At 27.7% G+C, this 18,047-nt stretch overlaps 1 protein-coding gene across 1 annotated transcript in view; it reads right to left on the bottom strand.

Moving 5' to 3' along the window:
• Positions 1-4,418: 4,418 nt before the first annotated feature.
• LOC136083115 (26S proteasome non-ATPase regulatory subunit 10-like) overlaps positions 4,419-18,047 on the bottom strand; it is a 28,092-nt gene continuing 14,463 nt past the window's right edge. Inside the window, exons 4-6 of the mRNA XM_065802524.1 lie at positions 13,518-13,606; positions 5,602-5,700; positions 4,419-4,476 (exon numbers count right to left, since the gene is read on the bottom strand). Coding sequence (XP_065658596.1) covers positions 4,419-4,476; positions 5,602-5,700; positions 13,518-13,606 — 246 coding nt within the window. The remainder of the gene's footprint in view (positions 4,477-5,601; positions 5,701-13,517; positions 13,607-18,047) is intronic.

The following is an 18,047-nucleotide window of genomic DNA, read 5'->3' as shown; positions in this document are numbered from 1 at the left end:
GAAGAGAGAGGTAGTAAGTTTAAAAGGATTTTTGTTTTTTATAAAGTAACTAAAATATTTTTTAAAATGTTGTTGTTGACTTTAAAGTAAAACAGTAGATTTTTATAATTTTAGAAAATAAGCCAAAAAACTTAGGTCCTACTTAAAAATATATTGTCAATAATAAAGAGAAGAAATTTAAATCTCTTAGCAAGACAGATTTTTATCATTTTATATCAAGTAAGTTTGATTAAGATTAATTTTCTTTAGTTGATCAAGAGAGAGCTAATAAAGGTATTAGTTACATTAGTTAAGTGAATTTATTTTAAAAAAATTAAATAGATATTTTAACGTCTATATATTTAAGTGCTTTTATTGTTTAGACACAGAATTGAAGAGTGAAATAAGTCATTGTTTTTGCAACTAGATATTTGTTAATAGGAATTTGTTTATTTGTACTGTAACTGGAATTTGAAAACTGCAAGTACTTGATCTTTGTTTTATTTTTACTTCTAGGAGAGTTGGAACTAAAACTAGGTATAAATTATATGATTAGTATAGTTAAATATATGAAGCATTTATATCTGTACCTCAGAAGTCAAAGGTTGGTTGTCACATTTTAGAAATGTTCAGGAGATAGGAAATAGTAAAATAATTAGTCTTTATTGGCATATTCTTGATGGTTAAATTTATGTAATTTTTTTCGTGTTTTATTTATTTGTCTTAAGGCACATGAAATATAATTTTGACAAAAAAAAAAAAAAAAATTAAATAAAAAAAGTGAAAATTCATTTCTGGACAACAGACATTTTTCCTTTAAACATTGTTGGGTCACCAGACCTTTTATATTGACCTGTATTTGTTTCACATTGTCGTAGGACAACAGTCTTTATACCTCTGTAGATACTGAAAAAACTAAAAAGGTCTCATACATAACTTGTTTACACAAAAAACTGGACAACCGACCTTTGTCTTTTGAGGTACAGATATTAAGATTCAAAGTTTATTTTAGTTTATAGTTTTGGTTTAGTTTATAGTTATTTTTAGTTTATTTTTAGTTAGTTATAGCTTCAGTTATCTTTTTTCTTACTTTACACAACTTTATGAAGGAAATGAGGGGAATAGGTAAAAAAAATTATAATTATATATTCATTGATAAGTAAATATTATTTTATAGATAACTCTGAGGTATATTTTTTTGTCTTCAGTGTCTGGTATAAGCATGACTGGTAGGGATGTGTTTTATATTTTACATATTTTGTATGGAGAAATATGTACAATAGGTGAAAGAATTATTTATTATAAATATGACATTTTTTAATTGTTCGCGCTTTACTCATATTTTTATTAAAATAAAATTTTTCACATGTTAAAGCCTTTTTAATTTACTCAATTTTTTTTTATATACTTTTAGCATCGTCTTCTGTTACCTGTGAAAATGGTGAGGTTATGCTTTATATTTTGATTAAATAAAATTGCAAATATTTATAACTTTTATTATATTCTTCTATTTGTAATTTTAGAGTCGTTAGCATTTGAGAGCTTTTGTAATTTTCGATTCGTTAACATTTGAGCAGTAAAGAAATTATCACTCCCAACACCCAGGGCCTCTCTTGGAGAGGTCCTTCAATAAGTGGTGTAGTAATGGCGGTATGGATGGCCCTCCTTCAAATAGAGGGCTCATCCATACCGGGCTGTTTGGAGACACCAAAGAAACAGCAACCAAAAGGTTGTAAATGTCTTTTACAGATTTTTTTTTTTTTTTTTTTTTCAATTTGTAATTTTTTTTTTAATAACATATTATGTTGTATATTTGATTTATTTTGGTCTTTTCAATTAAAATTTCATTTGTTTTTCACCAAATAAACTTAAATATAGTTAAATTGATTCATTACCTAATTATTATAATATAATGGTGCTACATTCTATTGTTAAAAATAATAAATTGGTAATTTAATTTATTGAACTCACTGCTTTTAAAATTTACTATAAGCCAAGACAATATATTTATCTATATAAATACAATTTATAATTATCTCAATTTGATTTTTTATTTTTAATGTTTATAGTTCAGCTCCTTGAAGCATTAGTTATTTTGCTTTTTAATTAAAATATTTTAAATCTATTGTGATGTCTTTTAAATTAAACTAAAGTTTACTAAAACCCAACATGAAATAAAGTCATTAAACAACACCGACAAGCTGCATCATGACAGCAACTGAAGTATGACAACAGGTTACCGAAAAGCAGGTAAATTGTTTTCCAGTTTTTTTTTTGTTTCTTTTTTCTTTTGTCTACTCATCTCTTACAATTTTTATATAAGTTTTGTCATATAACGCATTCATGCAATATAAAAGATCAAAGTTTACATATTTTTTTAAATTCGTTATACACATGTTTCATTGTAAATTAAATTTTTTTTGTTTGAAATGTATTTGTACTCAATTGCTTAGTTATTATTTAATAACTAAGCAATTGAGAACAATTGCTTAATCATTATTTAATAACTCGATTGCTTAGTTACTATTTAATAACTAAGCAATTGAGTACAAAAACGTTAAATAAAAAATTTAACGTTTTTAAGACAATAATCTTTTTTAAAGAAAAATGAATCAGGGGGATACCAAAAAACTAACAACTCCTGTATAATATAAGTTAACTTCATATTAATCTTAATAATTAATTAAAGTTCATTTTATAAAAAATATAACAAGAATTTAGTTTTAGTTTTTTGTCAATTTAAAGCATGATGAAGTGTTATTATTTTGTGTCAGTAACTAAAAACGTATTGTGTTGAACATAGGAATGTCGAGGAAAATGGTTCTGCCTTACACTGATATGACCTATGTCAGTTGTAAATTACTCAAATAATGTTAAATAATTGGTAAATTATTTTACCTCTTCATACTTTTTATGTTAAGTTTAAATGTTAATTTGATTATAAACAAACAACATGGTTTTGTAAAAGGTAAAAGTTGCAGTACAAACCTATTGGAAACAATGGACTTAATAGCACAAGCTTTAGAAGATGGTTTCTCAATAGATATTGTGTTTTTGGACTTTGCAAAAGGGTTTAACACTGTATCACATGAGAGATTATGTGTTAAGTTAGCTAGTTATGGTATAAATGGTGAACTCTTAAATTGATGCAAAGCAATTTTAAGTAATAGAACTCAAAAAGTTGTTTTGGGCGATAAGGTTTCAGATTGGAAATTGGTTTCAAGTGGCGCTCCTCAAGGTTCAGTACTTGGTCGCCTATTGTTTATTATATACATCAATGATTTGGTTGTAAGTTTACAAAATCAATGTAAACTTTATGCTGACGATACAAAAATAATTTCAATATTGCAAGTTGAGTCTGAGCAGAGTAATTTACAAGGTGATTTAGATAAATTGTTGGATTGGTCAAGCAAATGGTTAATCAAGCTTAATGTAGATAAATGCAAAGTTATGCATATTGGACCAAATAATCCTCAATGTATCTATAAAATGGTAGACAGCAGTAATGATGATGAAACAAACTTAACAACAACCACTCTAGAAAGAGATTTAGGTATGATATCTCAAATGATTTGAAATGGGAAGAACATATCAATATTGCAGTTGGTAAAGCAAACAAGAAATTAGGACTGATAAAGAGGTGTTTCAGTTATTTGGATGAAGAAAGCACAAAACTATTATTTACATCATTAGTTCGTCCTCATTTAGAATATGGTGCTTAATATGGAATCCTTATCTTAAAAAAGACATTGAGAAAATAGAAAGCATTCAACAAAGAACAATAAGAATTCATCAATTAAAAGGTTTAAGTTATCATAAAAGATTAGATAAATTAAAAATGACAACATTAAGTGAAAGAAGAATAAGAGGTGACATGAGTCAAATGTTTAAAAATATTAATGGTTATGACAATGTAATTTGGCATCATCCACCAGATTTTCTAACAAACTCAATCACTCGTGGTCACAACATGCGTATTAGAAGACAATTAGTCAAACGATCAACAGCAAGACATGAATTTTTTACAAATAGGATTTCAGAAAAATGGAAAAAATTAAATCAAGATGCAACTATAGATGCAAAATCTATTAACATTTTCAAAAGCTCTTATGACAGATTTAAAACAATTTAACTATATTTTAACCTTAAGTAAAAGCTGTTTAGTCTAACAACTACTGTTGTTAAACTCCATACTCAACTCGCTGCTTGATTATTACAGCAAACATTTATTATTATTATTTATTATTATTATTATTATTTATTATTAAAGATGATTTAATTTTTTCAATTTGAAGCGTTTTTCTAAAAGGGTATTAGTTAAGGTTTTGCAACTTTAAATTGCGGAAAACAGTCACTATAAATTATGTAGCAGACCAACCATAACCCGTATTATGGGTTGCTTTTTGCTAGTATACTTATTAACAAAATTAAAACAAAATCTAATTTTTTCTTTGACAGGCTGTTTCTCCTTTTGTTGTTTCATCAGGAAGAATGTGTCTAAACATAAAATTCAAATTATATACTTACACCATTTATTCCCAACCTAGAAAACTTTGAAAATGATGAACTATACTCGATTAAAACAATAAAATTTCGAAATATAAGTAATGATTTCTAAAAAGAAGTCAAATTAATAAATTAAACCCTAATACAAAATTAGGCCCTATTATTTTGGTTTTTGCTGATAATATAAAATAATTAACATTAATTTAAAAATTGTGAAATTTCTTGATGTCACATTTAAATTGTAATTGCAAACAAAAAATTGAATTCCCTATGAATAAAAAATGCTTAGCAAAAAATGTTATTTACAATGGCATTGTTTCCTCACAAAATAACTTTGATAAACAATATATCAATTTAACCAAGGGCGAGTGGAAATTACGTTATGCAAACCACAAACAATCTTTTAATAAAAAAATATTATACAGAAGACTATGTTGTCACAATATATTTGGAACTAAAGGAAAAAATATTAATCTTAAATTAAACTGGTCTATTCCAAAAACTGTGCCTTCCTATAGTAACATTTCTAAAAAATGTATACAAGATGTTACAAGAAAAATGTGAAACTATTACTCATTTGGATTTAGAATTTACAAAACAGAAAATCTGAATTAATTTCTAAATGTCAACATGTAAATAAGTACCTTTTAAAATTTATAAAAACATGAACAAACCAAAACTATCCTAATTCTAAAATTTTGTTTTTTATTGTTAATTCACCTCTCCAAGGCCAAGAAGGCCACTTCAGATGTGGAGGCTACTTAATTGTGGATATAAACCTCTCTCAACTCTATAACTCCAAAATTCAAAACAGTGTTAGGTAACTAACAGTTACCTAACACTGAACAGTCAACATCATGAAATCTAAGGTGTTACATCTTAGGTATAGTGATGCTAACTGTTTGGCTACTAATAACAAAATATTAACTGTTCAATATTGCACACTAATTGTGGTAGAACATCAAACCATTGTTGTGATATTTAAGTTTAAAACATTTTTTCTCAATTAAGAATTGTCATACTTTTATTTTGATTTTTATTTTTTTTTAATTCACCTCCCCAAGGCCATGAAGGCCACTACAGACGAGGAGGCTACTATAAAACTACAAAACTTACAAAAAAAAAAATACATACAATGGTGTGTTTCCTTGTGAATCTTGAACATCTATTCTGCAATTATGGTCTAATAATAGATTTACAATTTTTATATTCCCTCTAAAATTAAAAAAATCTTATTTTTATCAAGGAAAAACATGTAAAAGCAAAAATAAATCAAATTCGAAAAACAGTTAATAAATATTTTTAAAATACTTTTAGAGTGTGAAACATTTTATATCAAATTTTAAAAGAAAAATATAATTTTATAAAGTATTTAATAGATTGTATTTTAAAAATTTATCAAGTATTTAATGTTGCTTATTTTTTTATAAACACAAAACTAGTTTTTTTGACCTTAGTCATAAGATAAAACCGCTTGTCTAAAAATGACAAGTGGTTTTATCTTATGACTATCTTATGACTTTTATCTAATGACAAAAACCATTTAGAAAACAAAGTACACAAGTACACAAAGCTAGTTTTTGTAGACTCTTTATCTATGGAAAGCTTGTTAAAATTATATTCTAACTATAATCTTCATCCAATACTTTGAATGCCTGGTGCTAATTGTTGTATTTAGGGATGCAGTGCTTCTAGAAGGCATAAACAGGTTTCAATATTGTATATAATAAACAATTTTCAATATTGTATATTTATAAAAAAAAGTTTCTAATGATAGTTTTAATACTTCTTGAAGGAAATGTCTGATTGCCATTATTCTTTAAGATCCTGTTGAAGATTTAAGTTTAAAGACTCAAATAGAAATAAAGCATCTTTTTTATTTTAGAAAAGCATTATCTATTAGATATGATATCTTATAATAACAGTATAAGATCATTAAAAATTTCACGTATACAAAAAGAATCTAACATCATTTCTAACAGAGATGCTTTAATTCCAAAGAGTGTAATTGCGTTTAAGCCTATATATAAACCATTTTGCAAATCACAAACAACTTTTTAATAAAAAATATTAGTTCTTAAATTGTGTTAGCAGGTTGATGGTTTGTAACTTGTGACAGAGAGTTTAAGCCCTGTTGTGACAAAATTTAAACTTTATGACACAACCAACACATGCCTTTTTTTAGGGTTGTCTTTTATTTGAACAAATGGTACCTTCTGATTTTTTAGCCAATTTGTTACTGAAATAGCATAGTGAATGTTATGCATTTATGCATTTTATTATTTAAAATTATACATTATTAGATAATATTATATATCAGTTTGCATAGGAGAGCAATGACTGGTTTATTTTAAAAACATTTTTATTCACATTATTTAATACAATTTTATTTATTTATTTTATTAGTTATATATTTTTTCATCGATATACTTGGTAACTCAAAAATATTCAAATAAATTAGTTTAAAAAATATTTAAAAATAATTTTATTGAATATAATTGCTTAAATATATTTGAGTCTAGTAAATTGGTTGTAAATAGATGTACAGGGTCTTCGAGCAATAAAAAAGCAATAAAATTTTATAAATAAATGTAATCTTATGCTTTTAAAATCAATAGCTAAGTCTAATAATTTAAATAATAAGCTGAATTAGCATAGTAAATGCTGCTAAGCTAACCCAAAAGATTTACTAAGTGTCTCAATGTTTATTAATTAAAGGTTGCAAACACTTTTAAAAACACTCTTTTAAATAGATCTCTTGGTTTCTTGCTAGGTCAGAAGGAACAATGTAAATTGTTTTTATGGATCTCCCCTCGAGGGGAGATCCATAAAAACAATTTTTTTTTCAAATTTTGCAACGTCATACAATCATTTGAATAGTATGTATTATTACCAGTCAGCGTGCTATTTGACAAATTAAAGTAAGACTCATCGTCAATAATAAATTTGGTTACGATATTTTGAATAAGGTTGACTACCTTTTTGGTGATCCTAAAGCCTCCATTTAGGAGTTCTGCCTTATCTTTTTTTTCTTTTACAACAAAGGCTTTTTAATGCATTTTAAGATTTGTTCGATAGTGCTTTTACTACAACCAACCCTTCTAGCAGTCTTTGAAAGTGGACCTCTTCAATGATTAAACATTTTTCTTAATTTGATGCAGTCATTTTTTGTATTAAAGGTAGGCCTTCTTCCACTTCCAGGTTTCCGACCCCATGGCTTATCTTGATTGTAACCATACATTCAACTATAAATTGCTTTAGAGTAGCCTTTCACCTTGGAAAATGGTTCAAAATAACATGCTTTCCATTTTCATGCTTTTTTTGATAAAAATCATACACATCACTTTTTAGGGCTTTTAGATTTGGCTTCTTAAATTATTTGAACAAAAAATAATAAGACAATTTATATACAACCTGATAAAGGAATTTGATACCAAATACTAATTATTTTATCAAACTTTCTAATTAATTATTGCTAATTAAAGCTAGTCTCAAATTTTAAGTGATATTTCTGCATCAAATCTATTTTGATGGTCTTATCTTCTTTCTAAAATTATTATGTGCTGGGTTAGCTGAAAAGTTTCCAACTAAATTAAATGAAAAATTTGCGTTAAATTAGGATAGGTTTGGTAAAGCTGGGATAAAACTTCCAAGACTTTTTGAATTTTATAGATAGATAAAGTGCCAATTAGACATCTGTAAAGAAAAAATCTTTTTTTTCAAAAAAATGTAAAAATGAATTCAAGACATGAACAAATTATTAAACTTCTAAGAGTTAGAATTCCACCCAATAAATTACTGAAGTCTGGCTGTACATACGAGGGTGATCTGAAAAGTTTCCAACCTATCAAAGATAAAAGACATTTTTTCGAAATTTATTTCTTGTTTTATTAGCATAATCTCCTTGTAACTCTACACACTTTTCCCAGCGATGCTCCCGTCTCTGTAACCCATCCAAATAGTACTCAGCAATTTTTTCTGCAAAATAATTGTTCATGAAGGTGATTGCCTCTTTATTTGATGAAAATCTCTGACCTCCGCAATTTCTAAATGAGGGAACAAAAAGAAGTTGCTTGGGGCCAGATCTGGTGAGTAAGGCAGATGGTCAAGCATTTCAAACAGTATTTTGTGGATTTTCACCATGGCAACTGCTGAGGTGAGAGACGGTGCATTGCCTTGGTGAAACAGGTTGTTTTTTTCTGCAAATGTGGCTGTTTTTCCACCAGTTCTTCCTTTAGCTTGTCAAGCAATGATGCGTAGTATGCTGCTGTAATGGTTTTTCCTTTTTGAAGATAATCGATTAAAATAACTCCACGACTATCCCAAAAAACAGTTGCCATTACTTTTCCAGCTGAAAAAACAGTTTTTGCTTTTTTTGGAGCCAGTTCCCCATAAAGTAGCTTTCTCATGCCTAAATTTTCATTTAATATATGACAAGCACATTCTTTTGATTTGTTCATAGCCTCTGCTATCTCTCTCACTTTAATTCGGCGATTGTCTGGCACCATTTGGTGAACTTTGGTGATGTTTTCATCGGTAGTTGCAGTTTTTGGACATCCTAAACGTTCATCATCTCCAAAATTCTGACAGCCACGTTTGAATTCAGCTGCCCAAAATTTCAATGTGGTAAATGATGGTGCAGAGTCCCCATACACAGAACCCATCTCACCTTTGACTTGCGTATCTTTGATTTTCAAGAACAAATATTTAATGACAGCTCGATACTCGATTTTGTCCATTTTTACAAAATTACTCACATCAACTCACTCAAACAACTGTTACATAACAACTGCGCGTTCAAAATGGCTGAAACTTTGGTTTATAACTACCAACATATGAACAAACAAATTTCACTTGTTTTTATTTACGAGTGCTGCCATCTTCACGACGAGGTTGGGAATTTTTCAGACCACCCTCGTAGAGCAACAGCTTTTTGTGTTTAAGTTTGTTTTCAGGCATGTGGTCATGTAAAAAGAAAAAAGACAGTGGAATACCAAGATAAAAAAGTATACCAACAGCAATTAGAACTGAAAAGTCAGGCTTGCTTGAAACCCTGTGAGATCAATCAGCAAGATGTCCAAGGGGATAAACATGGGAAATACAACAACGAGAACACTCTTAAAAGATGATGTTGGAGCTAGGTCATCAGCTTGAACTGCTAAAACCATTACTCATTGCTGCTAACATGCAAAAAAGGTTGGACAGATGCAAGCATATCCTTGATTTTCTTATAAAAGACAGGTTGATTTTACTGTTTGAAATAATAGAGTAGAAAAAGGATAAAAAACTTTTTACAGTGGACAAGATCTCAAACCATCAAAATGATAGGGTTTTAGTCAGATGGGATGGTGATAACATTCCTGACTAATACTGACACAGTTTTAAGACAATACATTTTAGTCAAATAATGGTTTTTGCTATTATATTTTCAGGCAGAAAAAAATTCCCCTGGTTTTGCTTGAAAAGGGGTCAAACTTGACACTACTGCTAACATAAACATTCTAGAAACATATCTAAAACTTTAGAAACATACCTAAAACTTTCAACCCTTGTGACAAGGTAGTGTTTACCCAAGATAAGGCTCCATGCCAAATATAAAAAAAATACAGGAATGGCTAAGGTTAAACATCAGAAATTTTAAACCAAAGAAAATGGCTGCCAAACTCACCAGACATCAACCGACTAGACTATTCTATCTGAGCAAAACTTTAAACTGATGCATGTAACAAACCTCTTCCCAATATTAAGACACTAAAGACATCCATGGTCAAAGCATAGAACAGAATTTCAGCAGACTACATTGAAAAGACCTGCCATAGCTTAAGGAGTTTCATAGAAAAAAATTATTGAAAGAGAAGGTTTTTGAGTAAAAAGTATTATTTGACTTTGATTTAAATATTCTTTTTAGAAAGTTTTGTCAGGAATGAAAAATAAAGCTTTACTTTAATTTTTTTTAATTATATGTAAATATTTTTTTCAGCTCACTCAGTATCTACAATAAAATCAAACACTTACATTAAATATTGTATTTTAAAAAAATTTGATTTATTTTTATTTCAACAAGAGAGTTTCCATTAAATCAGATAGTAGTTTCAATTACAGTCATGTATTATGCTGATTGAGTAGATGCAAAATAGTTGCTTTTCTCAAAGCAAAAGCATTGAAAAAAGTAACATCATATATTTAAAAACAAAAAAAAGTTAAGTTAGATTCCCTGCTAAACTAAATGCTCCAATTATATATACATCTCCATTACCTTACAGAGCGTTCGTCTGGAAATTAAAGAAACAAAAAACAAATTAGCTTTGAATAAGCAGGAGATTGAGCACTCAGTGAGCTATCAGTAAAAATATTGAAAGTGATTTAGTTCAAATAATGTCAGGAGCTTATAAAAGTCAGATTTCTCCATTTATGAACTTGTTTTGGGATCAGTAGCATAAATATTTAAAAAGCTTATAAATTATAAATTATTTTAAAAAGCTTATAAATTTAAAATGTCAATTGCATGCATGTGTTAAGCTAACTGTTGAGCACATCAAAATAACCCATTAACAACAATAAATGTTTGTTTAGCTAAACAAGTTGTAAGTAACTTATGTAGTAATGCATTAGAAATCAATAAACCATCAGATACTGTTAGGACAGCACAATTTTGCAATCATTTTCATGATTTTTTAATTGGCTAAATGTTTGAAATACAAACTTTTGTATATTAAAAAACAATTCTTTTTGAAACCCCATTCTGATAAAAAATGATGTTCAATTTACATGGCTAAAAGAAACATTTTTAAAGTATCTTTCTCATTGCCTTTTTTCTACTGAATCAAGATCTAAAAATTTTTCAAAAAATGAGAAAAGTAATATGGCTATTACTTGGCAAACTCATGAAGGTTAAAGATCACAGTTAATTCTGTTGAACTTGTCCAACTTTTTATAATAGCATTATGTATTAACTAAAGGGTATTGCCAGGATCCTTTAAAAATTACATAAAACAACAATGGTGAATTGGTAGAAGGAAAGATATCTTTCATTTTGGTTTCAATGTTAATACAATTCGAAATCAACACATAGTTCACCCAATTACAGGTCACTGTCTGGTTTTCCATGAACCAAACAAAATATCAAGGGAGAGTATAACACGTATAGCAGGTAGCCCAATCCTGAAAAATCTTTTTGATTATAAAAGTTGATTTTTCAAGTGATTTGATAAAAAATTCTCTTGTGCCTCCTTGTTCTGCTAAAAACGAAGACAACTTGCATAAAGAGTAAACATGACTATGATATTTTTGTAACATTTTGACCTACGTGTAGTTAAGCTATTATTCTATAAACAGTGTGATATAGTTAGAAGTTTCAGGTTTCTTTATTTGATATTTGTATATACAATAACATTTTCCGCCAAGCAAACTTGTTTAAGACTGGTATACTGGTGGGTTAAATGATTACTTTATACCGAGATGTATGAAGCAGTTATTGAAAAATCATTATCAACTCGTTAAATCTTTTCATTCCCAATGATATTATACAAGACACAAGAATTGTTTTCCTAGTGATATAAAAACTTTCATATTTTAGTTCGGATGCTGTTTGGGCAGTCATCTTGGATATTGACAATCATTTCGTTCGATCACACACAAAAAAAAAATTTTAATTAATTTCTTGACCTAAAGAACATAATACTAAATGCAAAAACCATACTTCAAATTGATCAACAAGGTGAGATATTAGGCATTTCAGACTGGCCACTATCTTGGATTTTGAGAACCATTTTGTTTTTTTATAAAACTAAAAATGTCGGAAATGAATTCCTTGACCTCACAAATATAATACAAGACACAAGAATCATATTTCTAGGTGATCTACAGGCTCAGATGTTACAAATGATATTTTAAACACCATCTTGGATTTCAGATAAAGTTTTAATCCAATTCGACCAATTTTTCTAATATGAATAAGGAGTGCATGCAGAACATTTCCAGCAATTTTCAGTTTGCGCCTAATTTTTTCCAGGTCAAAATCTAATTTGACTGGGCTATAAACCAAAAATTATACTAACTGCCTGGAATTATGTTGATGACAAAAACATACATGCCAGTAAGCCACTATACATCCATATGGAAATCTTGCATATATGGCCTCATTTGGACTCCTTAGGCACAAACCTTTATGCAGACATTTTTTTGAATTAAAAATAATGTAATTTATTTTAAATATATCAAGTCACATAGGTTATAAAACTCATGTGACAAAACCATATAAGAGCAATTTTACAAATAACTAACCAGTGGTTCAAATAATCTCAAGATTAATTAAAGATCATAAACAATCATATATCTTTACAAAAAGTTGTTTATAAACATCAGATCACAGTAACTGTTAGTGAACAAAATCATACATTTCACAACTTTAAGAGTTTGTAGAAATAACAAAATAATACTTTTTTCTAATCTGACATTGTTGACATTTTTTTTTTTTTATTATTTCTTTTTTTTAATTTCTTTTTCTTTTTAATAATTTTTGGGTTCAATTTTAATTATTTTATTTGAAATTTAATGAAAACTTTTGTGGTTTATTTTGTTTTAAATAAAATTTCAAAGAATAAAATAATTGAAATTCTTTACAACAGTATTAGTTACTGTAGCAAAAGAAAATTTAAATAACAATCACTGTACCATTTTTAAAAAAAAGAAAGATTGCAATCATTGAAAATATTTTGATGTATACACATGATAAATTGAAACTCTTCATTTATAATTATATATTTATTATTTTTATTTATTATCTGTGTTTTTATTTATTTTAAAGATTAATTCAAAATGGCAATATCAATTGAGAACAAAAGTTGTTCTCAAAGGATATTGTTCCCATGTAGATATCCAAAATAGAAACTCAAGTAGTGGGTCAAGTATAAACAGTTTACTGCATATATATACTGTACACTCTTTTTATATAACAATGTATACATTTTTTAATTAATGGCTTAGAGTTATTTTTTGCACAAAGCAAAAAACCCACAAAAACTATTGCTTACAATGAAGCAGCTCTATGAAGGGGGCTTGCAGAAGTGTTTCTATCTTGTATATTAACATCTGCCTCTGAAGCAATCAATAGTTGAGCTATCTAAACATGAAAAAAAGTTAAATTAAATGATTAATTGGGAAACAGCAAATGAGTAATTGGAAAAGATTGAAACCAGGGAAATGGAAATGCAATACAAATAATAATCTGATACTAACAAAGAGCCAAAGTTCAGAGATCAGAACTTATTATCGAGATTTATACAATTTCTTAAGGAATAATAACAAAACAAGATTTTTAAAACCTTACAATGTCTTATTTATATCAGATTACAATAGTATAATAAAATATAATTAAAGTAATTAAAAAGACCCACAAAAAAAAGGAGTAAGATATTTTCTAAACTGATCCTGTTACTTTAGGGGGTTAAGTAGTAGAAGTCTATGATGATAAGTGGTGGATTAGCATTGTAACTAAAACCAATTGCTGACCCTAATTCTGAGGGCTACAACCTGAAAGAAGATGCTAAAGTTAAGTTCCTTCACCCGAAAAGTCTCTATTCAAGATTTAACTGTACTCAAAGTGACGACTATTTTTAAATTCTGAACATAAACATATAGTTCCTATGAAATCAATGTTTGAAAAACCTAAAATAGAAGAAGTACAAGCAAAACGGCAGTAATATTGTGAAATATGACAACTTAAGTCAATATAACTTGTATCTTTGATACCTTGAAAAATATTGTATTTTTTAAGTTAATTTTTAAACTGCTATGTTATTTTTATTGTATTTGATAATAATTTATAGTAATTTCTTGAAAATGTCATATATCTTTGACAAAGTTCAGTTTTTGCTTTTCTCCAGTTATTTTTCAGATTTTTTGTGGCAAGAAAAAATATAACTAAAAATATTAAAAACAAATAAAAAAATTTACAGGGTTTAGATCCAAAAATTGGGTAATATAAACTAATTGTTTAAATAATGTTTAAGCATTTTTCATTCTTTTTCAACATTCTAAATGCTCTCTTTAAAAACTCTGCATCAAAAAAGCATTATAAATTTTTATCTTGGATCTTTATTTCTGTTTTGCGTGCAATGGAAAGCTGAAAATGTGTATGTGACTTACATATTTTGAGGCAATAAATCCAATAAAACAACTTAAGATATTTAAAAATAAACATAACACCTTTAATTTTGACCTTTATTGCAATTTTACTAGGGTGAGTTTAATTACAAAAATGCTGATGCTTGACTTTTTTTTTTAATTTAAATGTTGTCCTGAATAGCTTATTAAGAGCTGTTACAAAGAACTGGAGAGTGGTCTTTTCTTAAACAGAAATAAAAAGGGAACAGAAAAAAGGGGGTCAAATTTACTTGATTTTTTACTTATAAAACTGGAATTATGAAAAATTAAAAGAAAAAAAGGTTCAAAACGGACTCCTTTTTCGGACTCCGCATCTGAGTAAAATTTAATAAACGGGGGAGGGGGAATGAGTCTTAATAAGCTCAAGATGGGTGGGAAAATTTTCCAAAATTTATCAGACATCAACTTCTGAGTTGTTCTATATTTTGAGTGCAAGTGATCAGTATGTTTTACAATCATTTCTCTTCCTTTATTCACAACTTCTTCCACAACTTTAAATACAATTAAAAAAGATAGTGCAAAATTAGAAATATCACCTCCTGAATTAGCAATAAAACTTATCACTATTGCAGTATGTTGCCTAACTGGAAGTCCTTTGTTTATGACTGTGAGAACTATTTTCTTTAAAATTTTTTTAGGTAAAAAAACACAGTTAGATTGTCAATATCTGTTATGATATTCTAATGATTATTACATTCTGACTATGAATTACCTTTTAGGCTCAATTTTACAAACTGTTAAATGCCTAACTAAATAAAACAATAAATACTCCATTATATAAAACATGCTGTAGCACATTTTGTAAAATTACTAAGAAAACAGAAAAAGCAAGTCAGCAACAACCAAAGGAACAATTTGATTTAATCAAAGCTATTTCAGTTTCATTACTATCAAGTTACTCTCAGGTGCTTAATACAATGTGAGGTGGGAAACAACAGGGTGTTAGGCAGGAAAAAGTTTAATACACCATTTTTGCGATATTGAAAACTAAGAAAACAAAAGTTTAAGGCAACTCTAAGCTTGCACAGTTTTCTAAGTTAATTTATTCAAGCAAATTAATGTTCCACATAAGTAGAAAAATTTTTTTAGATACATATATATCATTGAAACGAAATTTTTTTTTGGTTGGTTATATTCATAGAAGGAATATTTTTATATTTTATAAATGTTTAATCATAATTATTCAACTTATTTCATTCTGAGCATTGTTTTCAATTAAAATTTGAACAAATGAATTTGATACCTTGATCTATTTTAATTGCATTTTTTTAAATTTTGCTATTATAATTGTGATCTTACATAATTCCTTTTTGTCATCAAAAATGAATGTTTTACTAAACAATATTTAATATAATATAAAATGATATTCAAGGCTTTTAAGTGTAGTCAGAGAAAAGTAAAAAACTTATTTAAAATGATAGCTTTTGAATGAAAAAGTTTTCGATAGTTTGATAGCTTTTAAATGAGAATTTTGTTGGTTAATAGAATGTAAGTTAAAAGAACTTTCATTGCAATATGCTATTTTAAAACTAATTTTTAAAAAATAAAGGCATTTAAGGGGCATTGTGAGATTCCCTCACCGCACGAGGGCAGCAATTGAAATTCATCTGGACAATTAAAAACCTTGCATATTAGTTATTTAATTTAAAAATATTTAAATACAAAAATTATTACATTTTTAAATTGACAAGTACAAAACTTACATAAATTTTGTATTTGTAAATTTAAAAAACTCGCCTCAGTAAAATTGCAATAAAGTGCAAAATTACAGGTGTTATGCTTATTTTTAAATATTTTAAGTTGTTTTGTTAGATTCCTTGCCTCAAAATATGTGAGTGTACACATTTTTAGCTTTACATTGCACAAAGAACAGAAACAAAGACCAAAACCATTTTTTAAAATGGCAGATTTTTGTTGGTTCAAGGAAAAGTTTGAATAGTCATATCTTTGAAACCGTTTGGAATTGGATGATAAAATTTTTTAGAATACTCATAACTTATTAAAATCTTTGAGTAGTGTAAAAATCATTAAAATCTTAAGTTGCATGCCCTGGATGTTTCACATGGAATTATCCAAAAATGTATTATGTATCTAAGTATGAAACAAAAAAAAAAGACAAATGGCACAATGTACAGATGAAAACTTTGTAAATTCCATGAAGGCCAGCTGTAAACAATAATCTGAGAAGACCTAAGCTATAGAACTCAGTATGAGTTCTATAGTTTTATGAGTGTTACCATTCATTAAAGTATGAATATCAAAATATTTTTAATAAATTATGTTGATTTTCATATTATGTCTATATTGAAATTCACCAGCCACCGCAAGCTTCCACAGAATCGCCCATAAATTATGCAAAACTAAATTTATCTAAAAAAAAGAAGTGGGAGATCTTAAGCTTTTTTACGCAGCAATTTTCATGTAACTCAATGTGCTATTTTTATTTTTTATTCAACTTAAGGCTCTGAAGGAAAGATCTTTTTTATTTTGTTTGTAAAAAAACTTAGCTTTGCATAATTTATGGATGATCCCTAATATTTAAGTTCGACTGCTTGTTCAAAATATCATTAAGTAGTAAATTGAAGTATATTAAACCAAAATTGAAGTATATAGTTAAATCAGTAAATAAAGGCAATTTAGAGGAAAGATTATAAAGAAAATTATTAATATAAATGAGATACAACACTGGACTAAGGATGAAAGCTTCTGGTACCCCGGACATTACTGAAAATAAAGAAGAGTGTTCTCCATCAAGGACAACTTTAATGATTTATTGGTTTTGAAAAGTCTCTTGAACCATTTTTAAAAGAGCGTACCTCTAATTAATCTCTTGCCTAAGAGCTGCAACAGAATCTTTGTTTTATTACATTTAACAAGCCAGCAGCAGAACAAGAGAACTAAAATTATAATTTCAGGATTGAGATCTTATTGCCAGAGAGTAAATTTTAGGGCATAAAAAGGAGATTTTAAAATTTTGTTATTGAAAATCAGATCTGTGTATGAGAGTTAAAATAATTAAATTAAATAAATGACAATATTGAAGATTTTTTACAAGTATTGAGAACCTAACTAATAGGACAAAACACAAAATTTAGTAATCTGAGATTAATGCATCAGGCAATACATATTTACATAAATTTCTTGTAATGATAAAAAGACCTGGAGCGTATTCAGCAAACTTTTTTTTTGCGTATGTTTGGCATAATTTCAAAACTGTGAAATTTGTATTCAAGAAACTTGCGCAGTTGCGTTTAATAAAACTTATGTAAGTTTTTTCGTAAGTTGAGCGATAAAAAATCGGTATTCACCAAGCTGAAATGGTATTCACCAAACTTATTAAAAACTTACTCAGCTTAATTTAAGCAAGAAAAGTTATGTAAGCTAGGAGCTGACTTAAC

The sequence above is a fragment of the Hydra vulgaris genome, chromosome 08 (genome assembly GCF_038396675.1).
Source record: "Hydra vulgaris chromosome 08, alternate assembly HydraT2T_AEP".
Classification (NCBI taxonomy): Eukaryota; Metazoa; Cnidaria; class Hydrozoa; order Anthoathecata; family Hydridae; genus Hydra; species Hydra vulgaris.
The sequence above is the reverse complement of the archived record's forward strand: the minus strand, read 5'-3'. Positions and strand labels throughout refer to the sequence as shown.